The sequence below is a fragment of the Ophidiomyces ophidiicola genome (genome assembly GCF_022830035.1).
Source record: "Ophidiomyces ophidiicola strain CBS 122913 chromosome Unknown scaffold_15, whole genome shotgun sequence".
Taxonomy (NCBI): Eukaryota; Fungi; Ascomycota; class Eurotiomycetes; order Onygenales; family Onygenaceae; genus Ophidiomyces; species Ophidiomyces ophidiicola.
In genome coordinates, this window is record NW_026054655.1 from 175,036 (window position 1) to 192,555 (window position 17,520).

Here is a 17,520-nt window from a genome sequence, read left to right on the forward strand (position 1 = left end):
AACAGCCTATTCAATTGGCATCTGTATCCAGAGAAGAAAGCTGTTGGATTGATTACACATATGTGCCATATCTGCACCTTTTGGTGGTGTCCTACTACACAGCAAATAATGTATTCTACAGATCAAGGGCGAGCATCTGGAGTACTTTCAGGTTGAGTAAAGAATGAATCAGCAGCTGGGGATGAACGCCCTGAGCAGTATGGTTCTGAGCTCTTCTCGAAACTGGCGTACAGAGCCACGGCACGTCATTTGGGTTGGGGTGGCTTGCGGGCAAAGAAAAAGGGCTGCAGATACGTCTCAAACGGGCGCCTCTCAGCCGGAGGAATGAGGCTGTAGTGGACATGACGATCGCCGGCGCTTGGATGTGAGCATCGGGCGTCTCACAAATTTCCGACGGAGGGCGGGCGGGCGGGCCGCTTTTTGGTATTCGTCAGCGAGGCGGCAAAGGACCCAGAAGCCTGGGATGTGGCGCGGGCAGGAGAAAGAGAGAGCGCAAGAGCGAAAGCGAGGGCTGGGCTGGACTCTCGTCGGAGCGCGCGATACGCTGGGCAGCGAGATTTAACTAACTACACGGTTAATGTGACGGCGATGCGGGCGTTGGGTTGGTGTCCGAATGCGGATGCCGCACGGCTCGACACGTAACTGACTACACGGCGAGGCCGCCAGCCGGCCAGACACGCGCAGCCTCCAACAGCACACAGACGGAGTTCTCCAGAGCCCCGAGCCAGCTGGTTGGGCGTGCACTCCACGCCCGCTGCTGCACGTAAGACGCGGGCCCAGCCAAGCCGTGGTTGTTTGGGCCTCCCAGCCTCCCCGCCCAGCCCAGCCCCGACAAAGAAACACAAAACAACAAACATCCAGGCGCTGCCAGCACGGAGCAGACCCTCCAACTAACTATTCCGGCTGTTTTGCTTTTCCCTCGCGGCCCTGTGTGTCAGTCTCTGCTTGCGCATGCTGGTGAGCGAGCCCTGCATTCCCCTTTGGTCGCGCTGCCGCTCCGAATTCTGACCTGTTCTGCTTAGAAGCCGCCAAACCGCTCTGATTCTCCATAGTTCCGCCTCCTCGGTGGGCTTGCTGGCGTCGCTAGATCACCACGGTCGCTTCACTATTCGCCTTCGGCCGCTCCCTATCCCAGAGAGGCCCGTCGTCTCTGCCCGGCTCTGCGTGGCGCTCGGCCCTGCCGCCTGGGAACCCAGCATCTTGCATCAGAAACACCGGTGGAGCCAACATTCGCATCGACTATTGACTGGAGGAGGAAGGACAAGACGCTCTTTGGCCACCATGTTCTCCGACTTCTTTTTCCTCAGCTGGAGGGTTGGCCAGCTTATCACCCTGATTCCGCCTATAGGAATGCTGGTATGTTGCGCAACTTCTGCTCAAGAAATGAAAAGAAAAGAAAAGAAAGGCCGCCGCCCGGGGCCTTGTCCATTTATCGCGCAAGGCTAATCTCTGACGGCGCAGGCCTGGTTCGTCGATGGCTTTGTCAAGGCCAACATGCTGACTCCGACGTACATCCTCGTCATGTTCATTGTCACCGTCCTGGCCGGCGTGTGGGCACTCGAGACGCTGGTTCGCTTCTCCAGCACCAAGCGATCGGCGATATTCGTCGCCTTTGTCGACCTGTGCTTCTTCGGCGCCTTTGTCGCCGCCGTGTACCTGCTGCGCGGCATTATCGACGAGAACTGCAACAACTTCTACCGCAGCCCCTTCTTGGCCACCCTGGGCCCGTTCGGCTTCTGGGGCCAGCGCTCGGGCAACCCGCTCAGCCAGGACCCCAAGAAGGTCTGCTCCATGCTCAAGGCCACGTTTGCCTTCGGCATCCTCAACACCATGTCCTTCTTCTTCACCGCTGTGTTTGCGTACTTCATGTTCAACCACGAACTGACCCACGGCGGCAAGCGGTCGCGCCGCGGCAGCCATTCCAGTAGACGCGAGCGCCATCACCACCGCCATCGCAGTAGCTCCGCGCGGCGCACCGACTACCACGTCTAAGCGCGCCTCGTTGGGTCATTTTTTTTTTGGGTCGGACATTACGGATGTACATACATATAGGGTGGGTATCACGGACAAGGAGGCGGCGTGGGTGGGTTTGGGTTGGCCGTAGCTCGGCGACAGCTACGTTCATGCGCGGGTATACTCTCGGGCAGGCGGGCCCGCGTCCTAGATTGTGGTGTCTTTCAGCCACGGCGTGTGATGTGATGATGCGTTTTTTGATGTATATAGCCAGATGGGCTCCGCAGTACCGGAGAATCGATGGATGATCTGCGAACTCTATCACTAAGGTGGCGCAGTGCCCGTCCCCGCGTATACATAGTTTGTTGATGTCGACACATTCCTAGTAGAACGTGGCCTCCTGTCACCTCCTGCTTAGCACTGCACTCCGACAAGGCCGTGACGGCGCTGGTGTCTCCGTTCTGAGCAAGATACTGATTAAGGTTCTCTCCTGTCCCCCCCTCTTCCCTGCCTGTTCCACAATAGCTTGGAATTTCCTCCGAATTTGAGTTGCGACGGCGAACTGACAGACGCCCTCACAGCCTCTTCCTGATACCAAGCAGGGATCGTGGTGTTCCCATTGCCGTGGCCCTCGCTGGTGGCACCCGTGTTCGCGCATTCCCGTCCACTGCTACGGGGAGAGCGGGGGCGCTTCAGGGTTGTGACTGGGTTCCTCGCTAACGCTGCATCCTCCTCCAGCGACCACTGGCCGGACACACCCATTAGACCGCCAGGCTACGCGCCAGAGCGCATGGCCCCCGGCCCCGGAAGAGAGTCTTTTTGGTCCAAAAACAGCTCACATGTGCCCACGGCGTTATTGGAGGCTTCCCGAGATCGCCAGTTGCGCTACAGGCCAGACGTGTCTCGCCCCATGTGAAGTATAATGCATCTCAGCTGTGGCCGTTGGTTCCTCTCGCTTGTTCCCGGCGGCGGCTTAGCATTCCGCTTCGGCCGGGATGATAATCTTTTATAATGGACGGCCTCGCGGTGCTGCTTGAGATTTTCCTGTATGTTCATTCTCTCTCCAGCCTGCCAACGGAGCCCTTCGACTGGAATATCTTTGATTCATTTTTGCTTGTCATAGATACTGGTTGGGGACGATGGTGTCATTTACGCTGCCTCGGTTGAGCAGGAAGCATAAGCGGGGCTTATCATCCCCGGAACCCTGCGAGAAGCCGCCCTGCCGACAACAGAAGATTGCTGTGGATGTCTCCGACGTCAAAGAACCAGAGAACTATTATACGGCCGACATAGAAACGATACGGCGTCGGGAGTTCCCGTTGCTTAAAGGTTTGTCCATGCTTCACGGCCATTTTGTGTAGTAGACAGGGATCGCTAATGTGTACCCGTGCAGACATGACTTATCTGGACCATGGCGGTACGACGTTGTATGCAAAAAGCCTTATTGAATCCTTTGCATACGAGATGACGTCGGAAGTCTTTGGAAATCCGCATTCGGCGTCACCGTCCTCTCAGCTCTGCACGCAGCGGGTGGATGATGCTCGCTTACGCCTGTTACAGTTCTTTAACGCGGACCCGGACCAGTTTGATATTGTCTTCGTCGCGAATGCAACTGCGGCGATCAAGCTCGTGATAGAAGCCGTGAGAGACTATGACGAAAGAGGCTTCTGGTATGGGTATCACACCAACGCACACACCAGTTTGACTGGGCCCAGAAATGTTGCTGCTCAGGGTAGTAGATGTTTTGCAGGTAATGATGAGGTGCAGCAGTGGATAGACGAGCTCGATGTCTCAGTAGACAGTGATGGAAAGACCCCGTGTCCGAGGATATTTGCCTATCCCGCACAATCAAACATGACTGGAGCCCGCTTGGGTCTTGACTGGTGCAGATCAATCCGACAAAAGACCGGTGGACAGGGGAACGTCTTCACCTTGTATGACGCTGCCGCCTATGTATCCACTGCACCTTTGGATTTGAGCGACTCTGCCTCCGCACCTGATTTCACCGCCTTGAGCCTCTACAAGGTATTTGGCTTCCCAGACCTTGGCGTGCTTATTGTACGTAAGTCGGCTGGACACATTTTTGAGAAAAGACGGTACTTTGGTGGAGGCACCGTCGGCATGGTGATCAGTCTTGGAGACGAATGGCACGCCAAGAAAGCCAGCACCATCCATGACACAGTTGAAGACGGAACCCTGCCATTCCATAATATTATCGCGGTCCATGCTGCACTAGACGTTCACAAGCGCCTCTATGGATCCATGCAGAATATCTCTTACCACACTGCATATCTTGCCAAAAGCTTGTATAGTCGCCTAACTTCCATGAGGCATTTTAACGGAGCAAAAGTGTGCGAGGTATACAAGGCCTCACAATCCACGTATGGAGACCCAGTGACCCAGGGACCCGTCATTGCGTTCAACATGAAGAATAGCCGTGGCGTGTGGGTCGGAAAGTCGGAGGTTGAGAAGCTCGCCGCCGTCAAGGGAATCCATATCCGCTCTGGAGGCCTCTGCAACCCTGGTGGCATCGCATCCTTCCTGCAACTATCACCAGATCATCTCAAGAAAAGCTATGCTCTGGGCATGCGTTGTGGCGATGAGATGGATGTCATCGATGGAAGACCTACTGGAGTTGTCAGAGTAAGCCTGGGCGCAATGAGTAGCATGAGGGATATCGATACCTTTGTCAACTTTGTCTCCGACTTTTACGTTGAGAAGGCTCCTCCTGCTTCTATGTTCCGCATACCTGAGGCACTGAATGACTCACCGTCAGATTTTTACATTGATCGGCTGTGCGTATACCCGATCAAGAGTTGTGGTGCGTTTTCTGTGCCTGCAGATACCCCGTGGGAAATCCGCCCAGAGGGTTTGGCATGGGACAGGGAGTGGTGCCTTGTTCATCAAGGGACGAATGCTGCTCTGAGCCAGAAGAAATACCCCAAGATGGCTTTAATTCGCCCTGTAGTCGATCTCAAAAATGACATTCTGCGGATAACCTGTGGAAACGTTGGTTCAGCCGATCAGAAGTCGTTGGAGCTTCCTCTCTCTCGCCCTACCTCCGGTGTGCGCTCTATCGAGCTTTCCCAGAGTTCCAAATCGGCCACTGTCTGTGGCGACACAGTCATTGTCCACGCATACACCTCTCCAAAAATCACTGCGTTCTTCTCCGATTTTCTTGGGACACCTTGCATGCTTTCAAGGACCCCCCCGCAATACTCGGGCCGCCATTACACGCCACGCTCATCGAAGAGACGGTCACTTCTCTTACCTGACGCGATATCAAAATTCAAGTTTCCATCCTTTCAGAACCCTATCCTCCTTTCAAATGAGAGCCCCATGCTGCTCATATCTCGTTCTAGTGTCAATAAGCTCAACGAACAGATCAAACATCGAAAGAGCGCTTCCAAAACCGTTCCCTGCGACGTATTTCGTGCAAACATTATCATTGCCGAAGACTTACCTTTTGGCGAAAAGCCATCCCGCCCTACGGCATTAACGGAGCACCCGTACCTTGAAGATTACTGGTCTGGCTTTCAGGTTGGAACCCAGAGATTTGATGTCCTTTCGTCCTGTCAACGGTGCCAGATGGTTTGTATCGACCAGAATACAGGCGCCCGAAGCGAAGAGCCGTATGCTACCCTGGCCAAGACCAGGAAGGTCGACGGTAAGCCATACTTTGGGCGACATGTTTCCTTGAGTCACATTTCGACGGACGGGCCATGTCCTACTGTCAAAGTTGGTGATCGAATTTTGCCATTTTATGGGCGCGTTAGCTCATCATTTTGATTTTGCACTGTTGTTGGTCCGTTAATTGTTGTCGCGTAGGATATGGTGGACTTGAATTTGTTTTCATGATGTTGTCATGCTGACAGACACATTTGCAAAAAATTGCTGGAAAGATGGAGTTTATGGAGTGCTGAGGGGTACAGCTTGTTTTTATTTCGCTAAATGTTGTCACTTCCTCTAAGTTTGAGAGTTACAAAGAAAATATGATGCATCACAAAATTGGTTCCCATATTTGTACAGAGTATAAACTGATCAATTCTGCAACTAAATCAGAATTGTAGCAGTAATTAGAAGACCTTCAAAACCTGGAGTGTTCTGAAATTCACTTCTTTGGATATTTCTTCCAGCCTCTTCCATGTCCACGCTGTTGGAAATAGAGTTAGTGATCACAGCCGAAAGAGCTCAGCATTTGTAGGGGATAAGAATTAAGCATACCTGTTTCCATAGCCTGATCATTTCTGGCATTTCCATCATAGCTTTCTTCCTTTCTTCCAGTCTTCCCTTCATTGTTCTTTCCCATTTGTGACCCTTGACCTTCTGTCCTATACCCGTACCCTTGATTCGCAAACCCTTCTCAACTACTCGCGCCTCACGATACTCCGTAGACTTGCGCCCCGGCGGTAACAATTCCTCCACTCCATGTACCCGCGCTAATTTAACCAAGTCATTCTGCTGTCGCAGCGATATCACCGCGCCTCGCCACCGGCCGGTTTCTGGATTCTGAAAAGGAAGGAAGGGATTAGGATATTCGGCATTGGATCGGAGAATCGATTCAGTTATGGAAAATGACTCTTTTTCGGCTATTCTGGAAGCTTTTGAAGCGCGGAACGGGGTGTATGGACTGGGAGCGGCGGAGGAGAGGTTGGCGGGTGGTGTGGGTTTGGGAATTGAGGCTGTGGAGTAGAATTGGGGCGGGTAGCGAGCGAAGAAGTTGCGCAGCCGGAGAGGAAGAGTCTCAGTGAGGCTGGATACCGCCTGTTTGGCGGCCATCGCGTCTGCTCTGCTTCCTCTCGAAAGCTCGTCCGTTTGCTGCGTCGACTTGACCGAGAGATTTCTCACAGAATGTACGGCACATGATATTTTCTGTTTGTTGGCTTTGCACTACAGTGGTACTGTAATTTACTGGATCGGGTTGTGACAAGAGCGTAAAATACGTACGGCCATGTTCTGAGCCTCCGCCCCAGCCCATCCTTCTCACTTTCCCTTCGCCTTTCTTCCATCAAATGACAACCACCTCATTTCCAGCCTAAGCCCAAGTAGCGCCCTCTTTCCCTAAAGCTATAAGTACGGCCATGGCGGATTTACAGTTTGCTGGAACTGAGGAGGAGAATGCGGAGTTAAAGAAGCTGAACGCGGAGGTGGTAAGTTGAAGCGCTTGTTCGAACAGCCCGATTTGCTCCAAATGGCTGTGTGCTAACTGCACCTACTCGGATAGCTTGAAGATATTGATAATTTTGAAAACTGGGAAAAGCTCGTTCGCGCTGCAGAGAGCCAGGAGGGTGGTATTAACAGAAACTCAAGTCCTCAAGCGATCACGACTACGAGGGAGATTTACGATAAATTCTTGGCGAAGTTCCCATTACTCTTCGGATACTGGAAAAAGTATGCGGATTTGGAGTTTTCGATCGCTGGCACTGAAGCTGCCGAGATGGTCAGTGTACTTTGACAACAGGCTACCTGCAGCGCATATTAGTTGACCGGTTATTTTAGGTCTACGAACGGGGTGTGGCGAGCATTTCGAATTCAGTAGACCTTTGGACCAACTATTGCACCTTCAAAGTTGACACTACTCACGACCCGGATGTCATTCGAGAGTAAGTATGCCAAATGTGTTGGTTTCCTGCCCCTCATAACCATGCCAACCGTAGCTCGAAAGTCCTGGTATGATCGCGAGGACTCGTGAAGATTGATATTCATCAAAGGTTCCTTGATGGGTGAGATAGTTGTCTACTACCCAGGTTCCTTTGAAACTACTTCTCACCCATTAGTTTCAGGCTGTTCTCTCTTTTTCTCATTCGTACCACCAAACACCACTCATTGGGCTTGTTCGGGAGCACCCCTCTCCTTTTGCATGGTGATATCAAGCACCATCTTACGTTGCAGTCGCCACTTTGATACCTGAAGATTCATTCATATTCCATGTTTGCCAACCTTCACCCCGTCCCTTCCCAAACCTTTCATATTTCCCCTTTTTATTTAGAACAGTATCCGATTTACTGACCATCCGATATATAGGCTTTTTGAACGGGGCTCAAACTGCGTGGGCTTAGACTTCCTATCCCACCCATTCTGGGACAAATATCTTCAATTCGAAGAGAATTTGGAGGCTGGTGATAACAAGATATTCGGTATTCTGTCCCGAATTATCCAAATACCTATGCATCAGTATGCAAGGTACTTTGAGACCTATCGCCATTTAGCGCAGGCTAGGCCGATTAATGAACTCGCCCCGCCCGAGGTTATTGTCCAATTCAGAGCAGAGGTTGAGAGTGCAGCTGCTGGCATTCCTCCAGGATCTAGAAGTGACGCAGAGACAGAAAGAGATGTTCGATTACGTGTAGACGGTTATCATTTGGAAATATTCACGAGAACACAGACAGAAACGACGAAACGATGGACGTACGAGTCCGAAATCAAGCGCCCCTATTTTCACGTAACTGAACTCGATGACGCACAGTTGAATAACTGGAGAAAATATCTCGATTTCGAAGAATCGGAAGGTTCCTATGCAAGAACCCAATTCTTATACGAAAGGTGTCTTGTCACTTGTGCTCATTATGATGAATTCTGGATGCGCTATGCTCGATGGATGTCTGGTCAAGAAGGAAAAGAGGAGGAAGTGCGAAATATTTATCAGCGTGGCAGCACTATATATGTCCCGATATCGAGACCAGCCATTCGACTCCACTACGCATATTTTGAAGAGATGTGCGGGCGGATTGATATAGCGAAGGATATCCATGGCGCGATTCTGATCTGTATGCCTTGCCATGTGGAAACGATAGTTTCATTTGCAAATTTATCACGTCGTCATGGCGGCCTTGAGGCAGCAATAGACGTCTACAAATCGCAGATTGATTCGCCTCAGTGTGATATACAGACTAAAGCCGCTTTGGTTGCTGAGTGGGCGAAGCTTCTCTGGAAAGTCAAGGGTGTTCCAGAAGAGGCGCGGCAAGTTTTTAACAAGAACCAGCATTGGTACCCAGACAGCCGCCCGTTCTGGATGAGTTATTTAGCATTCGAACTCGAGCAGCCCACAAGCGCTGAAACGGAAGGTGCTCAGTATGAAAAGGTTAAGCGGGTGATTGAGGACGCTCGCTCGAAGCCTGGCTTGTCTCCTCAAGTTGCGAAAGAATTAATTCAAGTTTACATGGTATATTTGCTTGAGAGAGGCTCAAAAGATGCTGCAAAGGAATATATGGCTTTCGACCGAGAGGTAAATGGTCCTCAGTCGGTTCAGCTTGTTTTGAAAAACTCGGATGCGCAAAAAGACCAGGCTTCTAAACCTCCTTCTGTCCAAAATGGTGCCCAGACCCCCGCAGAAACAGGTGTACAGCCACCTGTTCAATCAGCACCTCAACCTGCAGATCCTGCTTTCAATAAATACTATCAACCCCCACTTTCTTCAAATGGACCTGTAAGTTCATACATCATTGGTCCATATTGTCCTCATTTTAACTGGTATTAACCTAGGCTACGGCTGCGAAGTACTAAAAGGCAACTGTGTTTGTCGCGTTTTCCACTATACACATATTTAGGGCATACCTTTATTCTTTGGAACGCTCGAGCTGTTGCGGTGGAAATATAACTGTAGGAGGCGAAAGGAAAAACAAAAATCATAAGATAGTATTTGCGATGATTTGCTTCGTGGAGATGAATGTACGGTGCTCTGCGAGCCGGGCGGTTGTGTCAAAGTCCTGTTTGTTGAATTCTCGGACTGTACTTTACAATTTCTACTCTTGAGTTTCGTTTCCATTATACCTTGTAACACGAAATAAGAATAGGATATATATGAAGTATAGCATGGCATCTTTGTGCTCCCGACATTATCCGATACACGTAACCTCCCTTGCGCTTCTCCAGCTCTGATAGTCATCAAATTCCATAGATCTTGGCATCATTCACTAGCGTGATTAATCACGTGAATCATATGAGCTTCCATAGCGGAATCGCGGATCTCTGCACTACCATCGGGTTACCGATTTTCCGAGCTGTTACGTAGCCATTACCACCACCTCGTAGTTTCAACGTTGGCTACAGTAACTACTACGTATTTTGACTACTATGTAGTAAGAGCTCACTACGTTGAATCTACTATATGGTAATAACAACATTTTTAAATCTAACAAGGAAATGATCAGCAGGTGAAAAATTTTCATTCATCTTTTTCAAATCTCTAAGTCACTCACTAACTCTCTTCTACAGTAGAAGCCTACGCGATTTTCTACTATCCTACTAGCCTAGCTAGTAGGCGATTCTCTACAATCCTACTAGCTAGGCTAGCAGGCGATTTCTACTATCCTACTAGCTAGGCTAGCAGGCGATTTCTACTATCCTACTAGCTAGGCTAGTAGGTGATTTCTACTATCCTACTAGCCTAGCTAGTAGGCGATTCTCTACAATTCCTACTAGCTAGGCTAGCAGGCGATTTCTACTATCCTACTAGCTAGGCTAGTAGGCGATTTTTACTACTGTTTTCATAGTTTTTGTGGACTTAGAAATTTTCTGGAAGGTTCTTTGTATGTAGGTGTAATTGTACTTGTGGTAGAAATAGCTAGCTGTACTCCAATACAAAACATTACTAAAGTTAAATACACTTAACCAAGTTAACTCCAATTAACTCTATGCAAGACAACGTTGCGAATACCGACTCAAGTTGTGGCAACCAACAAAGGTAATATTACGCAATTGTAGTTTCAACGTTGTGCTGAGTTACTACGTAGTGGTTACCCATGGCTACGTTGCCACTACCGTAACATTACGGTATTCCACAGATCTGGAATTCCGGTATGGTTCCATACTCTTGAGGAAGATTCCCTGGACTTTTATACAGAATGCGATGCCAGCACGTAAGACATAATCCTTACCTAGCTATATAATGGATGACGCTCTGCTAGATGGCAATTCTTCTCTAAATCCACCTCCAGCACCCACTGAGCGTCCTCCAACCCCTCCGCCACCGCCTATTGACGATTCCGTTCTCCCTCCGCCGCCACCTCTAGATCCTCTTGCGCCACCTCCACCACCGGAAGATGTTCCTCCACCGCCGCCAGTTGAGCAGGTGAAGAAGAAGAAAGTAGGATGGGGAAGCGGGAAGCCGAGTACTCCTTTAAGTGTGGAGGAGCTGTTAAGGAAGAAGAAGGAAGCAGATTATGCAGCTTCGAGGGTAAGCTCGGCTCTGCCAATATATTGTCTGCGACTTATATCGGCTTTTTGCTTCCAGGAAAATATATTTTGCCTAGTACCTATTCGTAGCATTTGTGACTGATGATTGTCTTTTGGTTTAGCCCAAATTTCTTAGCAAAACTCAGAGGGAGAAGATTGCTTTGGAGAAACGAGCGAAGCAGATTGAGAATGAAAAACGGATGAAGGCTGTTAACACGAATGGGGTCGTTTTTCCAAAATCGATTGGTACCCCCCGAGACTCGAATGGCATTTTGTCATCACGGCGATCTGATGAAAACGCTGGAAATGCGAAATTTACGGTTCCCACTGCGCCGCGCGCACTTAGACGTGATATACCTACTGGCCCAGCCGCTATGCGTACTTCGCAATCAAGAAATGTCGACTCGCGTGCGGGGAACAAACCATCGTCAGAATCAGCTGCCACCAGTGAGAAGAGGGTAGCTCCGGAAGAAGCTCAAGCTTTGCTTATTAGGCAACGATATATGGGCGCAGATCAGACTTCGAATTTCTCTGCTAAGAAAAAAAGAAGACGTACAACGGAGCGGAAGTTCAACTTTGAATGGAATGCGGAGGAGGACACTAGTCCTGACTATAATCCGCTGTATCAAACCCGGTCTGAAGTGAACTTCTTTGGTCGTGGCCGCCTTGCTGGGTTTTCAGATGACGTTGTCGACGGCGCCGCGAAACGGTACGCGAGAGCACTTGAAGATAGAGATCTAGAAGCTGGTCGCGCGAGAGCGCGAGAGATCCTCGAAATGGAGAGACGAAGGAAAGAGGAAGGCGGCCGAAATGCCCTGGATTTACATTGGAGTCAAAAGAAGCTGGAACAGATGCGAGAAAGGGATTGGAGAATTTTCAAAGAAGATTTCAATATCAGCACAAAAGGTGGCAGTATACCAAATCCTATGCGATCGTGGGGAGAATCCGGATTACCGAAAAGGTTGCTTGAGATTATCGACAAGGTTGGGTACAAAGACCCTTCTCCCATCCAGAGAGCCGCTATCCCAATTGCATTACAAAATCGAGATCTTATTGGAGTTGCTGTCACTGGTTCCGGTAAAACTGCCGCTTTTCTACTTCCCCTTCTTGTCTACATTGCTGAACTACCTCGCCTCGACGAGTTTGAGTGGAGGAAAAGCGACGGGCCTTATGCTATTATCTTAGCGCCCACTCGTGAATTGGCGCAGCAAATTGAAAACGAAGCCAAAAAGTTCTGTGGCTCCTTGGGATTCAATGTCGTTAGTATTGTTGGAGGCCATTCGTTAGAGGAACAATCATTCAGCCTTCGAAATGGTGCCGAGATTATTATTGCCACTCCTGGTCGTCTAGTGGACTGTATCGAACGACGTATTCTTGTTCTCAGCCAGTGTTGCTACGTGATCATGGACGAAGCCGACCGCATGATTGATCTTGGTTTTGAAGAGCCTGTGAACAAGATTCTCGATGCTCTTCCAGTTTCGAATGAAAAGCCAGATACGGATGAAGCAGAAGATCCACGTGCAATGAGCCAGCATATTGGAGGTAAAGACCGTTATAGACAAACTATGATGTACACGGCCACCATGCCCTCGGCGGTTGAACGTATTGCCAGGAAGTACCTTCGGCGGCCAGCAATAGTTACTATTGGCAATGTTGGTGAAGCCGTCGATACCGTTGAGCAGCGTGTTGAGTTTGTTTCCGGTGAGGATAAGAAGAAGAAACGCCTCGCAGATATTCTTGCCTCCGGCGAATTCCAACCTCCAATTATTGTTTTCGTTAATATAAAGAGGAACTGTGATGCCGTTGCAAGGGATATTAAACAGATGGGGTTTTCTGCAGTTACTCTGCATGGTAGCAAAACCCAAGAGCAGCGAGAGGCAGCGCTGGCGTCCGTGCGCAATGGAAATACAGACGTTCTTGTTGCCACGGATCTTGCAGGACGTGGTATCGATGTTCCGGACGTTAGTTTGGTTGTCAACTTCAACATGGCAACTAATATTGAGAGCTATACGCATCGTATTGGCCGGACAGGTCGTGCAGGCAAAAGTGGTATCGCCATTACTTTCCTTGGGAACGAAGATTCTGATGTCATGTATGTGCTCATTAGCATCCTCTTTATACAGGCTATGTTTCGATTATTGAAAGCTAACATGTTGTTTAGGTATGATCTCAAGCAAATGCTTATGAAGTCTTCGATATCTCGCGTCCCTGAGGAACTACGCAAGCACGAAGCTGCCCAATCCAAGCCAAGTAAAGCTGGTGGTGGCCAGAAGAAGCTTGAAGATAGTGGTGCGTTTGGAGGTAAGAGTGGAGGTGGAGGATGGTAGTACTTGGAATTCTCTTGCCCTTTGGGTGTATGATAGAGTAAGAAGTTTTTTGATGTTTCTTTTCTTCATAATTGACAAATGAATGAATGGATGATGCCAAAGAAACAAATACAAACTGTTAGGGATAATTTTATGCAGGAAATAGTCCTCCATAAATAAAAAGATTCATTCTCTTTGAGTGATGAAATTGAAAAAGCATAGAAAGTACTCGCTTGTATGTGTGTATATAGTACAGAAAAATATCCATCGCATCGGCCGGCCAGAGTTATCACCTCAAATCTTTCCTCCAGTAAGTGTTTCGGCGATTTTCTTCGTCCGCTCCTGCAACAAAACCCATCGAGAATTCTCCTCATCCTTTCTATGAAGCAATTCGTTGACTGTCGGGGGAGGACCAAGGTTCCAAACGCTATCTCCAGTTGCCCGATCGTTGGTCCATTCGGGGTTCTCTCCCTCGGGGAAAACTCGTTCAATCTCCGCATTTAGCTGCTCCTCCGTTACGATAAAACTCCGGGCATTCATGTAAAGTGTATGAATAGAGTCTATTCTTTCTTCACTTTTCAATCGTCGTTTCACTGCGACGTTCGCCTTCGACTTGGCTAGGCGCTGTTCGGCATTTGGGTCCGGAAGAACAGTTCGCCGTTTTCGCCCAATATCCTGTACATTCGACATTGAAGTTAAAACCTCGTCGTTTCTGGCGGGCTGTCGAGAAATTTGTGCCCGTCGAGCTTCTTTTTCTTGGCTTTCTTTGACAGTATACAGCTTCGCCTTCTGTTTGCGTCTATATAGTTCAATTAAACCCTCTCGTAAATTTTTTCGTCTCACTTCCGCCATGCGTCTTTTCCACTCAAGCTGTTCGTACAAAGGGTGGTGCTTCTCGACCTTTGGCTTGTCAGTTGATGGCTCAGGTGTCGCGTCGCTCAAGTAGGAAACCGTGGGCTTATCAGGTCGCCTGGGCGGGAACAATTCACGTGGAGTGGGTAGAACACCCTTAAGCTTTTCTTTTCGAGGCAGAATGGGCTGTATTATTCTGGGGATATCGACATAATTGGGAGATTCAGGTCCGACCATCGAGGATTGAGATGAAGAAAACAATCTCACGTTGACGCGAGAGGCGTTGCATGCCCTGCATAGTGACATTGCGGATTTTGCACTAGACTCAATCAAGAGCGCCATTGAAAAGAAAATAACCAAATAGGCAGTGCAAGCACCGCTACCCACAGGCTGTGTTGAGAACAAGCTGAATTTGAGATGCGAGGTTGAACAAATTTCGTGAGATGGCCCGTGCACGAAAATATCTTGGCGTCGCTCCCACAACCAAAAATTTTTGGTTTTCTTTCGTTTGAGCAGACAAGCTCTTCTGTCGAGTATCCGGAGTAGAAAAAATCAGGCCGCCATCTACATCATGGGTACAGGCAAGAAAGAGGCCGCTCGCAAAGAGCGGCAGGGGAAAACTGGAGATGGAATGGCTAACGTCAAGGTCAAAGGCGAAAACTTCTACAGGTAGGCGCACCGCCGTTGTCCCTCGAGTCTATTATACATTTTGCCCATGCTGACCTTGCGTCTAGAGATGCGAAGAAACTGAAGACTTTGAATATGTACAAGGATGGACGGGCGCAACGAAATGCCTCCGGCAAAATTACCAAAGCCGCGTCCTACCAATCTCGAGAACTCCCGAATGCAAGGATAGAACCTAACAGAAAATGGTTTGGGAATACTCGCGTGATCTCTCAAGAAGCATTAAATTCCTTCCGTGAAGCTGTTGCTGAACGCGCATCCGATCCCTATCAAGTGCTGCTGAAGACTAACAAACTTCCAATGAGCTTGATTCGGGATGGCCAAGCCCCAAATGGATTAAAACAACATGAAGCAAAAGTCGCAGTAGAAGCTGCGCCTTTCAGTGACACTTTCGGGCCCAAAGCTCAAAGGAAACGAGTTAAACTGAGCGTAGGGACACTGGAAGAACTTGCTGGAGAGACTGTGAAAATGCACGATACTTACGTGGATCGCTTAGAGCAAGCAAAACTTCTCAGCGGAACCTCTGGTGAAGTTGGAAATGACGCAGATCAGGATGGAGAACTTGCAAGCGCCAGGGAGCCGGTCTTTTCTAAAGGGCAAAGCAAAAGAATCTGGAATGAGCTATACAAGGTTATTGACTCCTCAGACGTTGTTATTCATGTACTCGACGCCAGAGACCCTGAAGGAACTCGCTGCAGGAGCATTGAGAAATATATTCGTGAAGAAGCTGCGCATAAGCACCTTATTTTTGTCCTGAATAAGTGTGATTTGGTGCCAACTCGGGTAGCCGTAAGTTTTTTCCTGGCCCCTGTTCTTCTACTTTTTGATCTTGCACATTCCAAAAGAAATGCCATCGCATCGTCAAGGCTTCTTCCAGTGCGCAGCACTGCTTTCTCTATGGAAGTTCGTCTGTTACTGCTTTGGCAGATTGATTCCGCCCGCCACTCTGGCTTCATTCTGAGGTTCGGGGTTAGACTCGCCGTCGTTTTGAGGGCGCTGTCGCCTAGGGTTTGGTCTGTCCCGTTTTGAGTTGAGCTCTGCTCCGCCTTCATGGTGGTTTCGTAGCAGCACTCTTAGTAACGTTTCACACATTCTATTTTTGTTCCACGGATATTGTCCTTGCTAGTGATGCTTACTGACATGTGGCAATAGGCTTCCTGGGTTCGAACACTGTCAAAAGATTACCCAACACTAGCTTTCCATGCTTCCATAAATAACTCTTTTGGCAAAGGATCGTTGATTCAGCTACTGCGCCAATTTTCATCCCTTCACTCTGACAGAAAGCAAATCTCCGTTGGTTTTATTGGATACCCCAACACAGGGAAATCTTCGATAATTAATACTCTACGTAAGAAGAAGGTTTGCACAGTGGCCCCGATTCCAGGAGAGACAAAAGTTTGGCAATATATCACTCTGATGAAACGAATTTATTTGATTGACTGTCCTGGAGTTGTTCCACCCAGCAATAATGATACTGAAGAGGATATCCTTCTCCGGGGAGTCGTCCGTGTGGAAAATGTCGAGAACCCTGAACAATACATTCCTGGAGTCCTTAAACGGACCCAGCGAAAACACATTGAAAGAACTTATGAAATCAAGAATTATACCGATGCTGTCGACTTTTTGAGCATATTAGCTCGAAAGGGCGGTAGGCTGCTGAAAGGTGGAGAACCTGATCTCGATGGAGTAGCAAAGATGGTGATCAATGACTTCCTTCGTGGAAAAATACCCTGGTTTACACCTCCACCGCATATGCCAGGCGAGGAAAATGAGAAGGTTGGCGGCCGCGAAGGCCGCTTAGGCGAAATTAGTCGAAAACGAAAGGTTGAGGACTTAGAAAACAGTGGGATTGGGAATTCCGCAGAAGGGTCCTCATCGGATGAATCTAACCCTTATGACATGGACGACACCTTTGAAGGATTTGACGATAATGATGAGATATCTGAAAATGACGAAGAAAGCACTTCTGAGCCTAGTGATGGCTCTGGCTGAAGCATCGCAATTACGGCTGACAGTTGAAATAGATATTGGATACATCGGCACCGCTCGACCTCCCCGGACTCATACTTCCAGTCTGGACGGCGCTTCATCGCGGGATACTCATCGACGGCTCAAAGGATGATATTACACCCAAGGAAGATATGACTGATCATTTTGTGTGAACGTCTTTTGTATGGTGTTTCAATTGCACACTGACAGCAGTCAAAAATACCTTTGTGTGGGCTATCGCATTTTATTTTTAGAGGCGATAGGCGTATGCTCTGTAAATAAACAACGAAATTCCCATCCCTTCATCGTGGCTAGCATAATCTAGCTTACTTAGACGTAATCTTCCACACAGCAGCAGAGTGGAATATCAGCTAGTTCGGAGATGGAGCTGTCTGAATGCGTCATGTGATTGGTTCGATTTTCCATTGGAGTGTTTGTTTGGTTATCGACAAGACCGATCCCGACAACACTCGACAACAGAGCCCAGATGTCTGGTATACCGAATTATTGAATGAACTGCGAAATGCTTTTGTTTCTTCGTTGTAGCACCCAGCGTAAACCG

At 48.8% G+C, this 17,520-nt stretch overlaps 7 protein-coding genes across 7 annotated transcripts; 5 read left to right on the plus strand and 2 right to left on the minus strand.

The window, feature by feature from the left end:
* Positions 1–1,281: 1,281 nt before the first annotated feature.
* LOZ57_004025 (uncharacterized protein) lies at positions 1,282–1,992 on the plus strand (the record flags this gene model as incomplete). The annotated part of the gene is made up of 2 exons (XM_049253071.1): positions 1,282–1,356; positions 1,462–1,992. The coding sequence occupies 2 exons, from the start codon at positions 1,282–1,284 to the stop codon at positions 1,990–1,992; spliced, it is 606 nt and encodes a 201-aa protein (XP_049107934.1).
* Positions 1,993–3,092: 1,100 nt separating this feature from the next.
* LOZ57_004026 (uncharacterized protein) lies at positions 3,093–5,742 on the plus strand (the record flags this gene model as incomplete). Its single annotated transcript, XM_049253072.1, has 2 exons — positions 3,093–3,282; positions 3,347–5,742. The coding sequence occupies 2 exons, from the start codon at positions 3,093–3,095 to the stop codon at positions 5,740–5,742; spliced, it is 2,586 nt and encodes an 861-aa protein (XP_049107935.1).
* Positions 5,743–6,064: 322 nt separating this feature from the next.
* Positions 6,065–6,732, minus strand: MRPL25 (54S ribosomal protein L25, mitochondrial; the record flags this gene model as incomplete). Its single annotated transcript, XM_049253073.1, has 2 exons — positions 6,065–6,106; positions 6,178–6,732. 2 exons carry the CDS (start codon positions 6,730–6,732, stop codon positions 6,065–6,067), a joined length of 597 nt encoding a protein of 198 aa, XP_049107936.1.
* Positions 6,733–7,034: 302 nt separating this feature from the next.
* On the plus strand, positions 7,035–9,456 carry LOZ57_004028 (uncharacterized protein; the record flags this gene model as incomplete). The annotated part of the gene is made up of 5 exons (XM_049253074.1): positions 7,035–7,103; positions 7,178–7,393; positions 7,453–7,556; positions 7,978–9,379; positions 9,436–9,456. 5 exons carry the CDS (start codon positions 7,035–7,037, stop codon positions 9,454–9,456), a joined length of 1,812 nt encoding a protein of 603 aa, XP_049107937.1.
* A 1,384-nt stretch (positions 9,457–10,840) lies between these two features.
* Positions 10,841–13,454, plus strand: PRP28 (mRNA splicing protein prp28; the record flags this gene model as incomplete). Its single annotated transcript, XM_049253075.1, has 3 exons — positions 10,841–11,128; positions 11,250–13,219; positions 13,289–13,454. The coding sequence occupies 3 exons, from the start codon at positions 10,841–10,843 to the stop codon at positions 13,452–13,454; spliced, it is 2,424 nt and encodes an 807-aa protein (XP_049107938.1).
* Positions 13,455–13,727: 273 nt separating this feature from the next.
* On the minus strand, positions 13,728–14,627 carry LOZ57_004030 (uncharacterized protein; the record flags this gene model as incomplete). Its single annotated transcript, XM_049253076.1, has 1 exon — positions 13,728–14,627. One exon carries the CDS (start codon positions 14,625–14,627, stop codon positions 13,728–13,730), a length of 900 nt encoding a protein of 299 aa, XP_049107939.1.
* Positions 14,628–14,856: 229 nt separating this feature from the next.
* On the plus strand, positions 14,857–16,961 carry NOG2 (GTPase required for pre-60S ribosomal subunit nuclear export and maturation; the record flags this gene model as incomplete). Its single annotated transcript, XM_049253077.1, has 3 exons — positions 14,857–14,954; positions 15,020–15,758; positions 16,122–16,961. The coding sequence occupies 3 exons, from the start codon at positions 14,857–14,859 to the stop codon at positions 16,959–16,961; spliced, it is 1,677 nt and encodes a 558-aa protein (XP_049107940.1).
* Positions 16,962–17,520: the final 559 nt, after the last annotated feature.